This window comes from Fundulus heteroclitus, chromosome 4 (assembly GCF_011125445.2).
Source record: "Fundulus heteroclitus isolate FHET01 chromosome 4, MU-UCD_Fhet_4.1, whole genome shotgun sequence".
NCBI classification, from domain to species: domain Eukaryota; kingdom Metazoa; phylum Chordata; class Actinopteri; order Cyprinodontiformes; family Fundulidae; genus Fundulus; species Fundulus heteroclitus.
In genome coordinates this window covers 39,417,163-39,432,215 of record NC_046364.1, presented here as the reverse complement: position 1 = coordinate 39,432,215, position 15,053 = coordinate 39,417,163, and the positions used below count along the sequence as shown (strand labels likewise).

At 43.7% G+C, this 15,053-nt stretch overlaps 1 protein-coding gene across 1 annotated transcript in view; it reads left to right on the top strand.

The window, feature by feature from the left end:
- Positions 1-933: 933 nt before the first annotated feature.
- The window catches only part of LOC105918406 (stereocilin), a 28,287-nt gene continuing 14,167 nt past the window's right edge, over positions 934-15,053 (top strand). Inside the window, 17 exon segments of the mRNA XM_036136536.1 lie at positions 934-1,133; positions 1,249-1,360; positions 1,500-1,657; positions 1,746-2,867; positions 4,462-4,486; positions 4,582-5,140; positions 6,081-6,512; positions 6,514-6,969; positions 7,053-7,115; positions 7,196-7,321; positions 8,291-8,457; positions 8,538-8,724; positions 10,528-10,643; positions 11,550-11,682; positions 11,772-11,957; positions 14,083-14,121; positions 14,204-14,380. Of these exon segments, the coding sequence (XP_035992429.1) occupies positions 1,558-1,657; positions 1,746-2,867; positions 4,462-4,486; positions 4,582-5,140; positions 6,081-6,512; positions 6,514-6,969; positions 7,053-7,115; positions 7,196-7,321; positions 8,291-8,457; positions 8,538-8,724; positions 10,528-10,643; positions 11,550-11,682; positions 11,772-11,957; positions 14,083-14,121; positions 14,204-14,380 (3,888 nt within the window). The 5' untranslated portion in view covers positions 934-1,133; positions 1,249-1,360; positions 1,500-1,557.

Sequence of the window (15,053 nt, the reverse complement as noted above, 5' to 3'; positions counted from 1 at the left end):
AACTAAATAAAAAATAAAATACACAACAGGGTGTTCAACAGAGAGAAGATCCCACCTTCTGAAATAAAATGCTCCGTTTTTGTTTTTCCATGGGTATTTTTTTCCCCCCTCACTTATAAATCAGGCTAAAATTTTGCCTCAAACTTCTGTAGGTATTAAAAAAAAAAAATCTCAACAGCTAACAGCCTTTTCAGCGGCCGATTTCCCCCCTCTCTTCCACGGCAGCGTTTCCAACAGAGAGAGGAGGAAGGTACGGGGCGGATCCAGTTTCTCATTGACTATTCCCCTGGTGAATCGAGCCCTGCGGCACTGAGTGATTGCTGTTCCCTGTGGCATCAATAATATAGGAGGAAGTTATTGTCCCCGCGCAGGGCCGCAGTATCACAGAGCTGAAGCAGGTGGAGGGAGGGGGGGTGGTCCTTTCACCCGGCCCCTCTTGGGTTTCAGAGCCCGCAGACAGTGCTCCGACTCTGGGGAGCCTGCTCCTGGGCCCCTGCTGCACAAGGCTCAATTGTAAGTTTGTCTGACCGAGGTATAGAAGAGTCTAAGCTGTGACAGTCTGCACAGTCCTGCTGACCCGGCCCCTTCGGTAAGACTACACCCCCAGCAAACCCGGTGTCACCGGATGAGTCCCGGCTCAATGGGGGGGATCAGTCAGCGGGAGACGCCGGGCACTTGGAGAACAGGAGTGTGATTAATATGATCCAGATTTTCACCTTGTTTACACACACACAGCTGAGAGCTCTGACCTTCCAGTAACATCACAACGCTGCAGAACTCCCCCCCCAAAAAAAAGCCATTTTAGGGGTCATGCATGCTTTTGAGCGTTTAGTCTATACAAGATTTGTTGGAAGCAGCAAAAAAGAAAAAATATAGTGGAATACATCTAAGATTTGATGCTTTAAAGGAGATTAAACTGCAGGGACTAAACTGGAGCGCACCTGACACGTCTAACATACCAGAGCAGTGGTGGTCACTGGTGGGAGGGGTGCCAGCGAGAGAGTGAAAGGTAGAGAAAGTCAGAGCGATAGTGAAATAGAGACCCACTCAGGAGGAGGGCAGCGCGCCGTGTCATGGGGACAAGTTCAAGATGCCTGAACGCACTTAAAGAAAGAGACGGATTATAACTGATCGTGAGTTCAAAATGTCTTTTATTTGCTTTCCTTCTCTGCATATCATTGGAAAATAATTGCGTAAATTTGAAAATAATTAATCTTTTATACAATATCACACTATTTCTGAACACAGGAATGAGCATTAGGTATTCAGATTTGTGCGCAGAGTTGTGGACAGTCACCCCAGATCGCAGTTTGTATAATTTAATCACACTATGGATACCTGGAAGCCTGCGGTGTAACAGGTAATGTGTCATTCAAGCCGCTCATTAAGCTTTAATATCTTCTCACTGCTGGAATGCCTTTTTTTCTGTTGCTTTAAATATAACAAAATACAGAAGTGAATGCAGGTTAAACCAAGGTTTTTTTTTTTAAATCAACAAGGGAAAAACAACAACCTTAAACGGAAAATGTGACAGCAGTTCTTGTATGAGATGACGAGATGACGATGGTGAAGAAAGGGTCGGGAATGGCCGCGGTTAAATTCACAAGCGTCGTGGTTTGTGTTGTCCTGCTTGGACAGGGGACCCCCGAGAGGACAGGTGAGAAAGTAATCACAGCCTCGGTACGTCTGCTGCTCTGTGTGTATTTCAGGGCTAGCTCACGCTGTCTCTTTTATTACTGTTTTAGGAGGCGATAAAGTGGACCACAGAGACGATCTCCTGAAGGAGATCATCTCGAAATGGAGCAAGGAAGCTGGTGTGAGACCCCCACCTGCAGCAAATAAGGACCAGTCTTTACCCTCTTGGGTCAGAGGGATCATGGGGGGCTTTAAAACCCTTTTCCCACGCAACAACCTGCCGCCATTAAACAAGCCAATAGACAGACACCGTCTCTCCGGATTCCTCTACAACATTTCTCTCTACCTGCAAGAGATGGGCGCAGAGCTGGAGGACATGCCCGCAGAAGAAGACGAGGAGCAGCTCTGGGAGAAGGTGCTGCATTTCTTCCTCCAGTCCGAAGGCAACGCCGCGCTGAACCAGTGGAACGGCCGTGTGCCCCCCAGACCCAGCTTTAAAGTGCAGGACTGGTTTCTGTCCCTGAGAGGAAGCCCGCACTGGGACTGGCTGCTGGGCCTCCTGCAGAGTCTCATCACCCTGTCAGAGCGCCAGCCCTACAGGCCGATCCTGACGTTCTTGTCTCAGAACTGGAGGACGGTGAGCGCTGTGCTGGAGGCTACGCTCCAGGCTCTGATCAGTGGCACGTACGGCCAGGCCAGCGCAGGTCTGCAGGGCTTCATCTGTGCTCTGAAGGGTCGTAGCGATTGCACCTTTAGCGTTAGCTGGCTTCAGCAGCTGCTGCAATTCCTGGAGACGCGCAGCTGGAAGCCTGTGGTCAGTTTGCACCCAGCAGGGGAACGAGCAGGACCCGGCAAGGGCCCGAGTGCGTTTGGACGATTCAAGCCCTTCAGCCTGCCCCCCGAGGCCCTCAGGCAGGAGGGGTTTTCAGCAAACGCATCTGCAGAAAACATGTGGTCATCCACAGAGGATGAGCCCGACTCCATGCAAAGCTTCCTGCTGCAGGCTTTGTCTCGCTCCAGCGGGGGAGATCGAGGCGGCCAGCAGGCTCAGAAAAACCTCGCTCTCGTGCAGAGTTTGGACGGGTTGAGGCGAGGCCTGCTGCACAGGGTGGGCAGCTCCGTCTACAGTAACCTGAGACAGAAAGCGTCACGAGTTACCATGGCTTTGCTGGACGACGTGAGCAGCCTGGTGGAAGTGCCACAACCCAACTTCCAGGGCCGCTGCTCCGTCGGTGAGTACGAGAGAAGATGTGCTTCACGCTACAAAATCACTGCAGTCAAACATGGCGGGGATCACGCAAGGTGTTGAAGATTTAGAAGAGTTTAAAAAGATCAGCCTCCAGGATAAAGTTAAGATTCCTTTATTATCACTGAGTACACAAAGCAGACCCAATGGGATTCAGGTGCGCTCCCAATGACGATCGTGTAAGAAGAAGAGAGAACACACACATATACATACAAATACACAAGCTACTTAATTAAAAGTGCATTTCTGTGAACTAAAGTCACTCCAACATGGGCACACAGCACGCATAAACACACAAAAAAAAGTCACACCTGAATTTAATCATGCGTCTGGCTTCTGAGAGTCACAAAAAACAAACAGCGAAATCTATCCACAATTTAAAAATAATCATTTTATTTTTGTAAATCACCAGTGTCACAAATATTAACCACAAACACAGTTAAATGCAACTGAAGATTTGGTTTTGTCATGTTTTACCCTTTTTAAAGTTTATCCAAATGTTGAGGGACTTTTAATTGGTACTCAATAACTTTATTAGCCTTAAAATGTGACCTAAGTATGTAACATTTTCTTGAAATGATTGTAACTTTCCTTTTGAGCAGCTAAATAAGACTATTTGCAAATGGAATAATATTTTTGCACTTAAAATAGGAACAATTGATCTCCACCATCTTATTTCAAGTGCAGTTTATCTAATTATCTTATGTTAGGCATCAAAATACTCATTTTATTGGCAAATAATCCTTTTTACCTGTCCAAATCAAGGAAAAATACACAAATTTTAAAAAAAATTTACTCACTTTTAGTTCATTTTTTGCAGTGGTGTGTTAATTTGCGGAGGCTGAGAGTCAGATTTTTGGTGACAAACACTCCAGCTGGGTGTGGATGTGAGCCAAAGGATAAATATGTGCAGTGGCAATTCATCCTCATGTCCACTGTACGGTGGAGGACGTGTAATGCTGTGGGCCTCGTTTCTCTTCTTACTGCCCTGCAAACCTCGTTAGAGTGCATGGCATCATCAACTCTTTGAAATACCAGGCGATTTGAAATAAAAATCTGGTGCCCTTGCCCAGTAAATAGAAAGTGGGTCGTGATTTGGTCTTTCCCCCTGACTTATGTCAGAAACATGAGGCCAAATCAAGTCAGAAATGGCTCACCAGACATAAAATCCCATAGAAAAGCTGCTGGATGAGCTAATTAGAAGAGAGAGGTGGATCGAGGACTCTCGAGGATGAAGAGAAATTGGTTGAAGATCTCTCTTTCTGTATGCCCCAAGCTGTATTAAGTATTTAAATCCTTTTAAAGAGCTTAATCAGTCTGGCTCAAGTTTCAAGCTGAAAGATCCAGCAGAGAAGGTGACAGCGGCAGACTCTGCTTTAAAATCTTTATCGTCATTCAGTCCAGTGAAAGCTTCTGTTGTTGGCTCGGTTAAGCTCTTTATCCTTCCATTGATGTCAGTAACGTTATATCCTGGGCATTGTTAGCCGAGCTGAACTGTAGCGTCGCTCATAGTTGTGCACGGCTAGAGTCTCATTAACGTCGATGTTCACCTATTTGCCTCTGATTTTTCTTTTTCGAAGGCAATTTAAGGCAGCTGATCTTGTGGTGAGTATGTTTTGTTGTAGTGTGTCTTTTTTTTTTTTTTTTGTCTTATTCATGAAGGAATTTGCATAGTTCAATGACTGCCCGTGCCTTTGCAGGGGGATACGACACAACGTGATGTGGAACGCTCAGGCTTTGGGCGCCAGTTCTCAGGGCCTCCCAAGCTCACTGCCATTTCTGTCCTGCCCCTCCACCCAGGCAGATGAATTACAGTCACGTCCACCACCAGCTCAGTCCTCTTCAAAAAACGCTACCTCTTCACAGAGATCCTTCAAACAGAAACAAACTCCTGAACCCTCGGCTGCAGCTCCCAGACAGTTCACAGGGAGCCACAGCAGGCAGAGAGAGATGGAGTTCTTCACCTCCACAGAAATCCTGGAGGCAGCGTGTAATGAGTCCATCCCAGGCTTGACGGGCGTCTCTAACTTCACTGTATTCCTCTACTGCAAGCTGTTTGAAGGGGAGAACGGGTCGGGTAATCCTGCTGGGACTCATTTAGGGCTGGACCTGCACGCTACCTGCTCGGATGCGGCCTGGTACCTGTCCGCTGCCGAGGAGGACTTCTTCTGGGTCCATGTCTGCACCGAGTTCTTTGCCCACGAGTTCAATAACACGGTGTGTGCCAACTCGTCTTTCTGGCTGCAGAGAGCACAGCAGGTAGAGGATGCATTTTTAATGAGTGAAAACTTTTGTTGGTGAGTTTGAAAGTCGGCACAGGGCTTGCTGGGGAAATCTGTCTCCCCCGCAGTCCTGTTAAAAGTTATACTCTTTTATTCTTTCGTTGTAAGGAAAGATAAGTCTGAAATGTAAACGTTAACATAATTATCCATATTTAAACTTACTTATCACTGATCATCTATGGATATGCTTTCTAAACTTCTAGAAAAATAGGATCCTTCATTTTGAGATTATGACCTGCATTGGCATTCATACAGGTCTGGATAATAAGAGCTTCATCAGGTCTCAAAACCTCTGACGATTTTGACCAGCGTTAAAGTGAACACTGCAAAAAGGGAACTAAAAATAAGTAACATTTTCTTGAAATTAGTGTAGTTTTTCTTTGATTTGAGCAAATAATTAAGACTATTTGCCAATGGAATGAGTATTTTTTTTACCCCCAAAATGAGATAGATTAGACATCCTGCACTTGAAATAAGATGATGGAGATGAATTGTTCCTGTATTAAATGCAAACATCTTATTCCATTGGCAGGTAGTGTAATTTATCTGCTCAAATTAAGCAAAAAAAAAAAGTTTTACTTACTTTTAGTTCCGTTTTTGCAGTGAAGGCGCATTAGAAACGCCTCGGTATGAGAGGTTAAAAAAAAAACTTGTCTGTTTAAGATTGCCTATTCTCTTTAATATCACACCTGACCCAGCCTTTGTATTTTTTTTATTGTTTTGATTTTGTGTTTTGACTTTGTTTCTGACATTGTGCTTTTATCGTTTTGTACGGTGACCTTCAGTGTCCAGAAAGGCGCCTTTTAAATAAAATGTATTATTGTTATTATTATTAGAAATGTGAGTGAAAGGTGAGATCTGATGTGTTCGTACACACACTGCCGAGGTCAACCAACTTCCCCCGCCTCTGTTTGCAGGCTGCAGCGTCGCCGGACTATCACTTCTTCCACCAGACAAGCATCGATGACCTTTGTGTGCAGCTGTCGGGAGACGCCGCCGTGACTCCAGAAATCAGCGACAACTGCCTGGCTCAGCTGGGCAGCAGGGCGCTCAACGCCGAAGCTTTCAGGAACTGCTTCCTCCCCAACAACTCGGTCCTGATCTCAGCTCTGTGTGGCAGGGGCTCCTCCGCTTCCCAGGACTCCCTGCCACAAGGCAGCTGGGCTGCAGCGTACTGCTCCAAGATAGACACCCTGGCCCCCGATGACGCCTACAGGGAGCCGTGTCTGTATAGTGAATGGACTGTGGAAAGCTTTACCAACGTCACCCTGCTGGAGTTCTGCGGACAGACTCCGGGACTGAGGGAGCACATGTGCTTGAACGCCACGGTCTACCAGCAGCTGGCAGGCACTGATGCCGCAGTTTGGAGACGTCTGCGCAGAGCTGCACGCGCAGCAGGAGAGCAAGAAGTGCCTCCTGCAGAGGATTTTCGACATGCTTCCAGCACGGTATGAGTTCGACACCTCCCAGCTGTGCATGGAGCCCGCGCCCATGCTCATCGACCTCGTGCACAAGCTGAGCGTGTGTGAGATGGACGTCGGCGAGCGAGAGGGGTTCCTGGTGGCGCTGGGGTACGTGCTGCGCGTCTTGGACTTTGTGGTGGGCCTCTCCTCGGGGCTGGACGAAGGGGAGCGAGAGGCGAGGCAGGGTCTGGGCCAGGCCATCCTCCTGTCCAGTCTTCTGGACAACACGTCCTGGGCCACCCTGCGGCCGGAGGCCTCCACCAGCGTGCTGCAGACGGTGGGAATCTTCCTGCGCAGGGAGCAGAACGCCACCGTGAAGGAGGACCTGCTGAGCTGCTTCAGTGTAAGACGCGCCCGCTCGCTTTCTCTTTCCCGCCTCCCACACAAACAGTCGGTGAGTAACCTGTTTCTGCTGTGTGACTCCAGCCCGTCCTCTGGGACCTCATCCAGCAGAACGGAAACTCCTCGGCTCTCAGGGTTCTGATGCAGGTACCGTGTTCTTTCGCGTCCCGCGTTTGCATTTTACAGAACCGACCGGCTCACTGAACCTCATCCTTCCTCCGACTCAGGAGTATCTCCAGATGCCAAAAGACAGCATTCGCTCTCTGGTGATGTCTGCAGAGAAGGAGGCAGTGAAGAGATTTATCTCGCACATGCATCAAAGCTGGGACCAGCTTCAGGTTGAAACCAGCCAGGTCGGCTCTAGATTTTTCACAGCACAGCTTTGTTTTGTGTTAAAGCTGTCTTTGTCTTTTTAACCTGACTCTAGCCAGATGTATGTCGCTCCGCCTAGCTCCACTCACATCCATCTGGGACCTCTCCATAGGAATGGCGTTTCAGAAGGCTGGGCCTTATCAAACATCCTTGCATTTGATTGGATAAGCCACTTGTCTGTCATCTTTATCGACATGCTATTTTAACCACTCACACCGAAGCCAACCCGTGACGCTGATGAGAGCGACGCAGGAAAAACAAAACTTTTTTTTTTTAAATGTGTTTGCGGCTCTAGAGGCACGCGTTTTATTGACAGTGAGCTGAGAGGAAGAGGGGGGAAGACAGGCGGCAAAGCGCCGCGGGTCGGAGTCGATCCCGGGCCGACCGCGTCAAGGACTAAAGGCCTCCTAACATGGTTCGTGCTAACCGCTAACAGACAACATGTCCGCTGCAGGCGCGCCCCAGAAAACAAAACTTGCCAAATCCGGTCGGGAGAAGGGCGAAAACATCGTTTCCACCAACAATAGCCTTCAGAGCCGTTCTCTGATGTTCTTTTAATGAAACAATATTATGTAGATTGGACAACACGGAAGAAATAGCAGCATCAATGTTAACGCTTGCTTCCTCGATGCGAGCCGCCATTGTTGTTTTAATCAAAACAGTCTCACGTCACGGTCGCTTCTCCACTACGTCACATGAAACTCCAGCCCTGCGTCCTGATTGGCTGGACAATAAAATTGGTTGGAGAAATCACTTTCTATGGGAGAGGTCCCAGATGGATGTGAGTGAAGCTAGGCGGAGCGATATACATCTGGCTAGGGTCAGGTTAGTCTTTGTTGGCTCTCAAGAGTAAAACGATCCATGACCAGCAAAGACTGAGAGTTTATTAACTGAGTTGTGATGTTTAGGTCCTATTGGTTTGTGGTAATTCTAAACTCTTTCATTTTCAGGCCTCTCAGCAGGAGTTGCAGGCCATGGAGACAATGACTTCTGCTTTCATCCACAAGTTCCCCAGAGTGACCCCCGAGCTCTTCGTGGACCTCTCTCAGTTCATCCCCTTCATGTCCGTCTCCGACATAATGAACTTCCCAGCCTCCTTGATCGTCAACGACAGCGTGTGAGTTGCCGTCAGCGGGTTTAGTGTTGAGCTTAAACTCGACTCCCTCCTCCGACGCTCCTCCTCTCGCTGCTCCTCAGGCTGACGGCCATCCGTGACCACAGCGCCGAGATGAAGTCGCCGCAGAAGAAGGCTTTTATGAAGCGGATGCTGCAGTCGAACGCGGTGGGCGACGTGCCCACGTGGCCTCCGTACTTCCTCAGCTCCATCCTCCCGCTCCTGCCTTACCTCCCGGTCCGTCATTTTCAGCAGCTGACGTCACAGCAGGTCAGAGAGCCTTTGACTAAACCTTCCCCCCCTGGTTCACTGCCGTGCTCAATCTGAAAGTACGCTAAATATTGAGAAAAGAAAAGTCTTGTTTGTGAATTTTAAAGGAAATATCCAACAATAACAAATAAGACTGATGTGTTTTGAGGGTCTGTGGTTATTAAGTGTTTGTGTTGTGTTGCTATGGACTTTAAACTGCAATGTTTCTGTCATTGTTTCTGCATGTTCTGTCTAATATGTTTGCTGTGTTATATTATTATGATTGTATCTAGTAATAATGTATTTGGTCTGATTTTCATTGCTTCCCTTCTAACTTTAGTTATTTACTTTATTTGTTTTACTTAATTCATAGCTTTGTTTCAAAATCTTAATTCTTAATTTTCTATTTATTAATCTTGTGTATTTTCTTGCTTTATTCCTACTTAGGTTTCTGTCTTTATGTTTTTATTTTATTTTTATTTTTTGTTTGCAGATTTTTAACCTTCTATGGTTTAATGATTTTGTTGTTGTTGTTTTTACAATTTTTTATGATTTTTGCAATATTTCTAGTTTTATTTTATTTGGAGCCTTTTAAAGTTCATTTTTTAAAACTTTTTTAAATCAGTTCTGTAAATGAAAGGCCCCCATTAGCTTTACTACGTCAGTACTGTACTATTCTTATTCATATTAAAACCAATTCACAACAATATATTCCCAAGGCATTTCACAAGATGAGTAAACTCAAGCAGTATTCCAGACTTATGTAATTTGGTTCAAATTAATTTACAATAAATCCAATTTTTTCCATTTAAGTAAGTATCACATCCAGGTACAACAGTCACTTTCAATCCCTTATACACAACAATACAGTTGGACCTGTACAACTAAACATAAAAAAACAATACATTAACAATTTGAACATCTGCACAGTGGCGGTTCTAGACCAAATTTACCAGGGGGGCCAAGGTGAGGCCAGTGTTTTTTCACAGGGGCACACAACAACAAAAAATAAATAAATAAATAAAGCAATAAAATGGCAATATTTAACTGTGTAACAATATTAAGTGAGCCACTTGTGGCTCTGGAACTGCAGGTTTTAGACCCCTGATCAAGCAGGTGAAAACTTTGCCCCCAGCTCAATACGGCTACACTGCAAAAAGGGAACGCAAAGTAAGTAAAATTTTGTTAAAATTTGTGTATTTTTCCTTGATTTGAGCAGGTAAATAAGACTATTTGCTAATGGAACAAGATTTTTGCACTTAAAATAAGAACAATTCATCTCCATCATCTTATTGTAAGTGCAGCATATCTAATTATCCTATTTTAGGGGTAAAAATACTCATTCCATTGGCAAATGGTCTTGTTTAGCTATTCAAATCAAGGAAAAATACACTCGTTTCAAGAAAATTGTACTGTAAAACTGTATAGGTAAAAAATAAAATTGGTCAAAGTGACCAATCAGTTATGGTTTCTTTGCCATTGCAAATAATTAGAAGAAGTGTATTTAATGTTGTGTCTTTAGTACAGGGGCCATAACAGGGGCCAGGACCATTTCTACTGGGGCATGGGCCCCTGTTGGCCCCTGTCTAGAACCGCCCCTGCATCTGCACATAATGTTTGATTTTTCCCTGGTGGTTTTGACTCTCTAAGACTGACAACTTTAATGCACTTCCTGCTCAGTCACATTTTAGCCACAATTTCAACTTCAATAAGAGAGAAACTCCAAACACTACATGCGTCCTGTACTTTCCCTTGTTTACTTACTGTTATTTTTCTTGAAGCTTGTTTAAATTAGTTTTGACATGTTGCTGCTTGTCTCCTCAGCTCTCTCCTCTGGTGGAGTTGATGGGCAACATCAGCCTGGATGGTGTGAGGGGCCGCCATGTGCTACGGACCCTTTTTAATAAGAGAAAGAACCTGACTGGCGATGAGCTGCTGAGGTGGGACTGATTCTTTATGTTTATTTATGTTTGTGTCACTAAAGCACTTGTTAATATATTATAGTTACTTGCAGCATGAAGCTGATTGTGGAGGTTTCCTCCCCTATGTTATACAAATTTATAATCAAATGAAACAATATGTGTAGCATATCATACAACAATATCTGCTCCTTTAATGTATCTGGACATACTATATATATATATATATATATATATATATATATATATATATATATATATATATATATATATATATATATATATATATATATATATATGTATATGTATGTATGTATATATATGTATGTATGTATATATGTATATGTATGTATGTATATATAGTGTATGGTGTATGGTGAATTAAATTCACCATGGACTGGCTGAGAATCAGGAAGTAGAGAGTCCTGTGCTGAGTATTTTTATCCGATCGTTATCTTATTGTGATGCTTTTGGGTCACTTGAATCTAGCCTGACATGCAAAAATAGCTGAAAATAAGGAGTGCGGCAAACCTTCCTCTTGACTGAAATCAGAAACCAGAAGAAGTGTTTCATTTCTTATTTCAACCACAGGAGGTAAATCTAGCCATCACCACCCGGGGTTTCCAAACTTTTTCCTCCTTCAGAAAGCATTTTTTGCCAGCAGACTTTGTCTAGTGAATTAAACATTGTTGTGCATTTTAATAACGTTAGAGGAGAAATCTTTATATAAAAAATTATTTTGAAGCAACAGAAAATGTCATGATGTGTCCTAATCCCCCCCCCCCCCCCTTTGAGTTTATGTTTTTGTCTGTCTATTGTCATTAAATGCATCATTAAACCTTTTGGAAAGCGCGTACTTAAAGCATTTGTTTGAACTTACCTCTGATTTGAAGAAAAGCAGCGTAAAGAATGAAGTATTTTTTCCAGATTAGGAGTTCTTGTGTGCTACCTGGATCCAGCAGAATTGGGTTTATATCTCCAGGACCCAGCTGTGTCCTCTGCCCTCTGGCAGCAGCTGTCTCGGTGCGTTTCCATGGGGCTCATAAGTGCCAGCGGCAGGGTGAGGGGCACACAGTCACCTGCTGGAACCACACTTTGTTTTTAGATGCTGACTGACTTCTGTTTAACTGCGTTTCATGGACTCTACAGCTCTCGTCCTGGTTGATCCCAGCAGCATCAACCAGGCTGAACACTAGCAGCGTGACTTCTTCTGAGCTGTCTGCACTCAGCGCTTTGCTTCCCCAGCTAGGAGCCTCCATCCTGCTGTCACTCCCCTCACAACGTCTGCTGGAAATCCTGTCACAGCCAGGTTTCCACACATATCCACCAGCACAGGTCAGCGGGGAGGGAGTGCTTTCTTCACACTTTTAGTTTCACATTATTCTGCTCTGCTCTGCTTTTTTTTCCTTCTTTTTTTTTTTTGCCTTTCTGGTCTTCTTCAGTTCAGTAGGTGTATAATAATGAGCTGAATATCTGAAAGAAAAGTTTTCAGAAACCTTTCATGTCTCTTCTCAAAGATCCTGTGTGGAACAAAGACGCACGTTCCCTTTACTCAAAGAAAAATCTGACACCGGTTTTGAGACATTTCCATGAAAACGTCGAGCTCCTCTTACAGATTTCTTCGGCGGTATTCGTCGAATGTTTCACAGATAAAAATCTGAAAAGAATTAGCCAGATTTGTCAAACCCCCTTTTACTCTGACATGCCTAAATAAAGCAGCGCAACCAGTTACCTGCAGAAGTCACCTTCGCTTTAATCCAGCTCTTCTGTGAAGGATGGAGAGGTTTGTTAGAGGACAGTAGTGAAATAGCAACACAATAAAGAACGAGGGATACCCCAGACAGGTCAGAGAGCGGAGAAGTTTAAAGCTAAGTTAATTATTAGGATTATGTCATATGCAAGGAACATCAGCACATTAAGAAAGCACTTTAAAATTGTGGATTTAGAATAAGGTAACCAGGATTTCAAGAAAACAACACTGCTTGGCGAAGGTGGAAAGATGAATATGCCACATGTTTTTGGAGAGTTTGAGAAGCCAAGATGGATGTTCTCCAAGCACAAACTAAATTAATTTCAAACACTATTAGACAGAGACTGGTTCATCCCAAGGATTAACAAAAACCCAAACAGTGGTGTGGTTTATGCAGGGAGGAATGTTCAGATCTCACCACTGGAGAAACTAAACAGGAGGTGGTTTCACAGATACATTTATTGACAGAAGACATCTACAGTATGTTAAATATACAGAAAAAACTAACATTTAACAGAGTAAGCGGCCTCAGGTTCCATCTTTACTACACCTGCAGTGCAGCTTTGACTCTTTTTCCCCAAGTTAGACCGTTCACACCTGAAGACACGTGACCAAAACAGCTTACATGCCAGTGTTGTTAGGCAGCAAGCAATGGAAAGGAGGATGGGTTGGGTCATGTGACCCTGATGGCCCTGTCACTGTGACTGTTCTGGCTAAGATGTGTAAGCCTGATACTCCTAACTCACAATCAGAACTGAAGAAGCTTTTTGGAGAAGAAGTGAAATAAAAAATAAAATCTAAATTCCTTTTATGAATGCATTTAGGATTGCTGTGCGAAACGTTTCAGAGAGGAGGTGGTGAACTCTGGTCAAAATGAGAGTTTTTGACCTACAGGCTGAATATTTTGTATCAGAGGATGTAAAGAACTTGAGACTCGAGCCAAGGCCCACTTTCCCGCAGAGCAACAACTCTGAACAAGCAACCAGAGATGCAATCGAATGTTTTAGAGCAAAGTGTATTAAAGTGCTAGAATGGCCTAGTCAAAGTCCAGGCCTAAATCCAATGTAGAATATATGGCAAGCCCTGAAAACTGCTGGTCACAGATGCTCTCCACTCAATCTGGCGGTTTTTGAGCTATTTTTGTGTCTATATGTACAAATCTAACATACCCCGGACGACTTGATTCTGTATCTGATGTGAAAAGTTGCTGCTCTAAATGTGGACTGAACACAATTCCACCACACACATTTTTATTTGTAAAACAGTCATGAGTGAATGAAAGGAATTTATTTCAGACAATTAACAAATTTAACACATTTAACAAATAATAGTAAAAATATAAATTTCAGACAATTAACAAATAATAATAATAATAATAATAATAATAAATCTATTTCAGAAATACTTCAAACAAACAACCAGGTACCACATAAAAAAGTAATTGGTAAACATTAAATTAATTGTTCTGTTCCAATTCAGTCATTTGAACATCAATAGAAACAAAATAAACCAAAATGTTCCTCTAAATAAAATATATCAGGTATATTTACCCTGATATCTGACATTGATTATTGATTAATCAGAATCCTGTCTACTTTTTGCATTGAAGTTCATGTTTTTGTTTTGTAACCTTTACCCTTTAAAATGTGTGAATTGTCTCTAAAAGTAAACTCTTTTGTTGTATGACCAATTTTTCAATCCTCTCCGTAGGCGTTTCGGATTTTATCCAAGATCACAAAGGACGGCAACGTAAGTAATCGCATCCAAAAACATTCGCAGCGACTGTCAGCCAGCCGCACCCTCAGCACCGTGTCCCCTCTCCTCCTGCCAGCTTACTGTGGAAAACCTGTGCAGCCTGAAGCCGTTACTCTCTGGCCTCTTCCCCGCTGCGCTCAGAGCCATCCGGTGGTCGGGTTTCAGCGAGGAGGACCGCTGTCCGTGCTGGAGAGCGCTGCAAGCGGATCTGAAGCCTGGACACAGAGCCATGTTATTCAATGCAATGCAGGAGGTGATGCTACTTTTTCCCCTCAGAGCATCACTTCTCTCGCTCTTTTCCTGATACTTATAGTTTGCTGTGGAGTTTATGTCTCATGATGTATAGAAATACAGCATTTGTAATAAAATCTCAATGCTTAAAACATAAAATAAATCTGTTGTGTCAGGAACTGAAGCAGGTTCTAAGTCTTTCTGGGACATTCTAAAACGCTTAACGTGAAATAGCTTAACGTGGCTTAAGGTAGGAAAACAACGAGGAATCATCACCAAATTTCGCATGGCCATATCTTGTCACGAAGACTTAAGCCTGTCAAAAAAAACAAAAAAAACAAAACGAAATCCAACGATTATAGAAGATATCTCACATTAACGTTTTCTTCTTCATTGGCGCCTATGGCGAGAAAAAGGCTTAACGTGGTTTAATGTACTTAATGCTCAGTGATCACCAAATTTCTCTTATATATTGCTTATCATAACCATTTAAAACTATAAAAAAAATCTAACCCACAGTCCAATTATTATGGACGTTATATGACATTAAGTATTTCATAGGCATAGAGGCTGGCTATATGAAAGCAGAAACGCTTAATGTTAGATAACGTCCATAATAATTGGACTTTGGGTTTGACATTTTGACAGTTTTATGTGCTTATTAGGAGCAATATGAAAGAGAAATTTGGTGATCA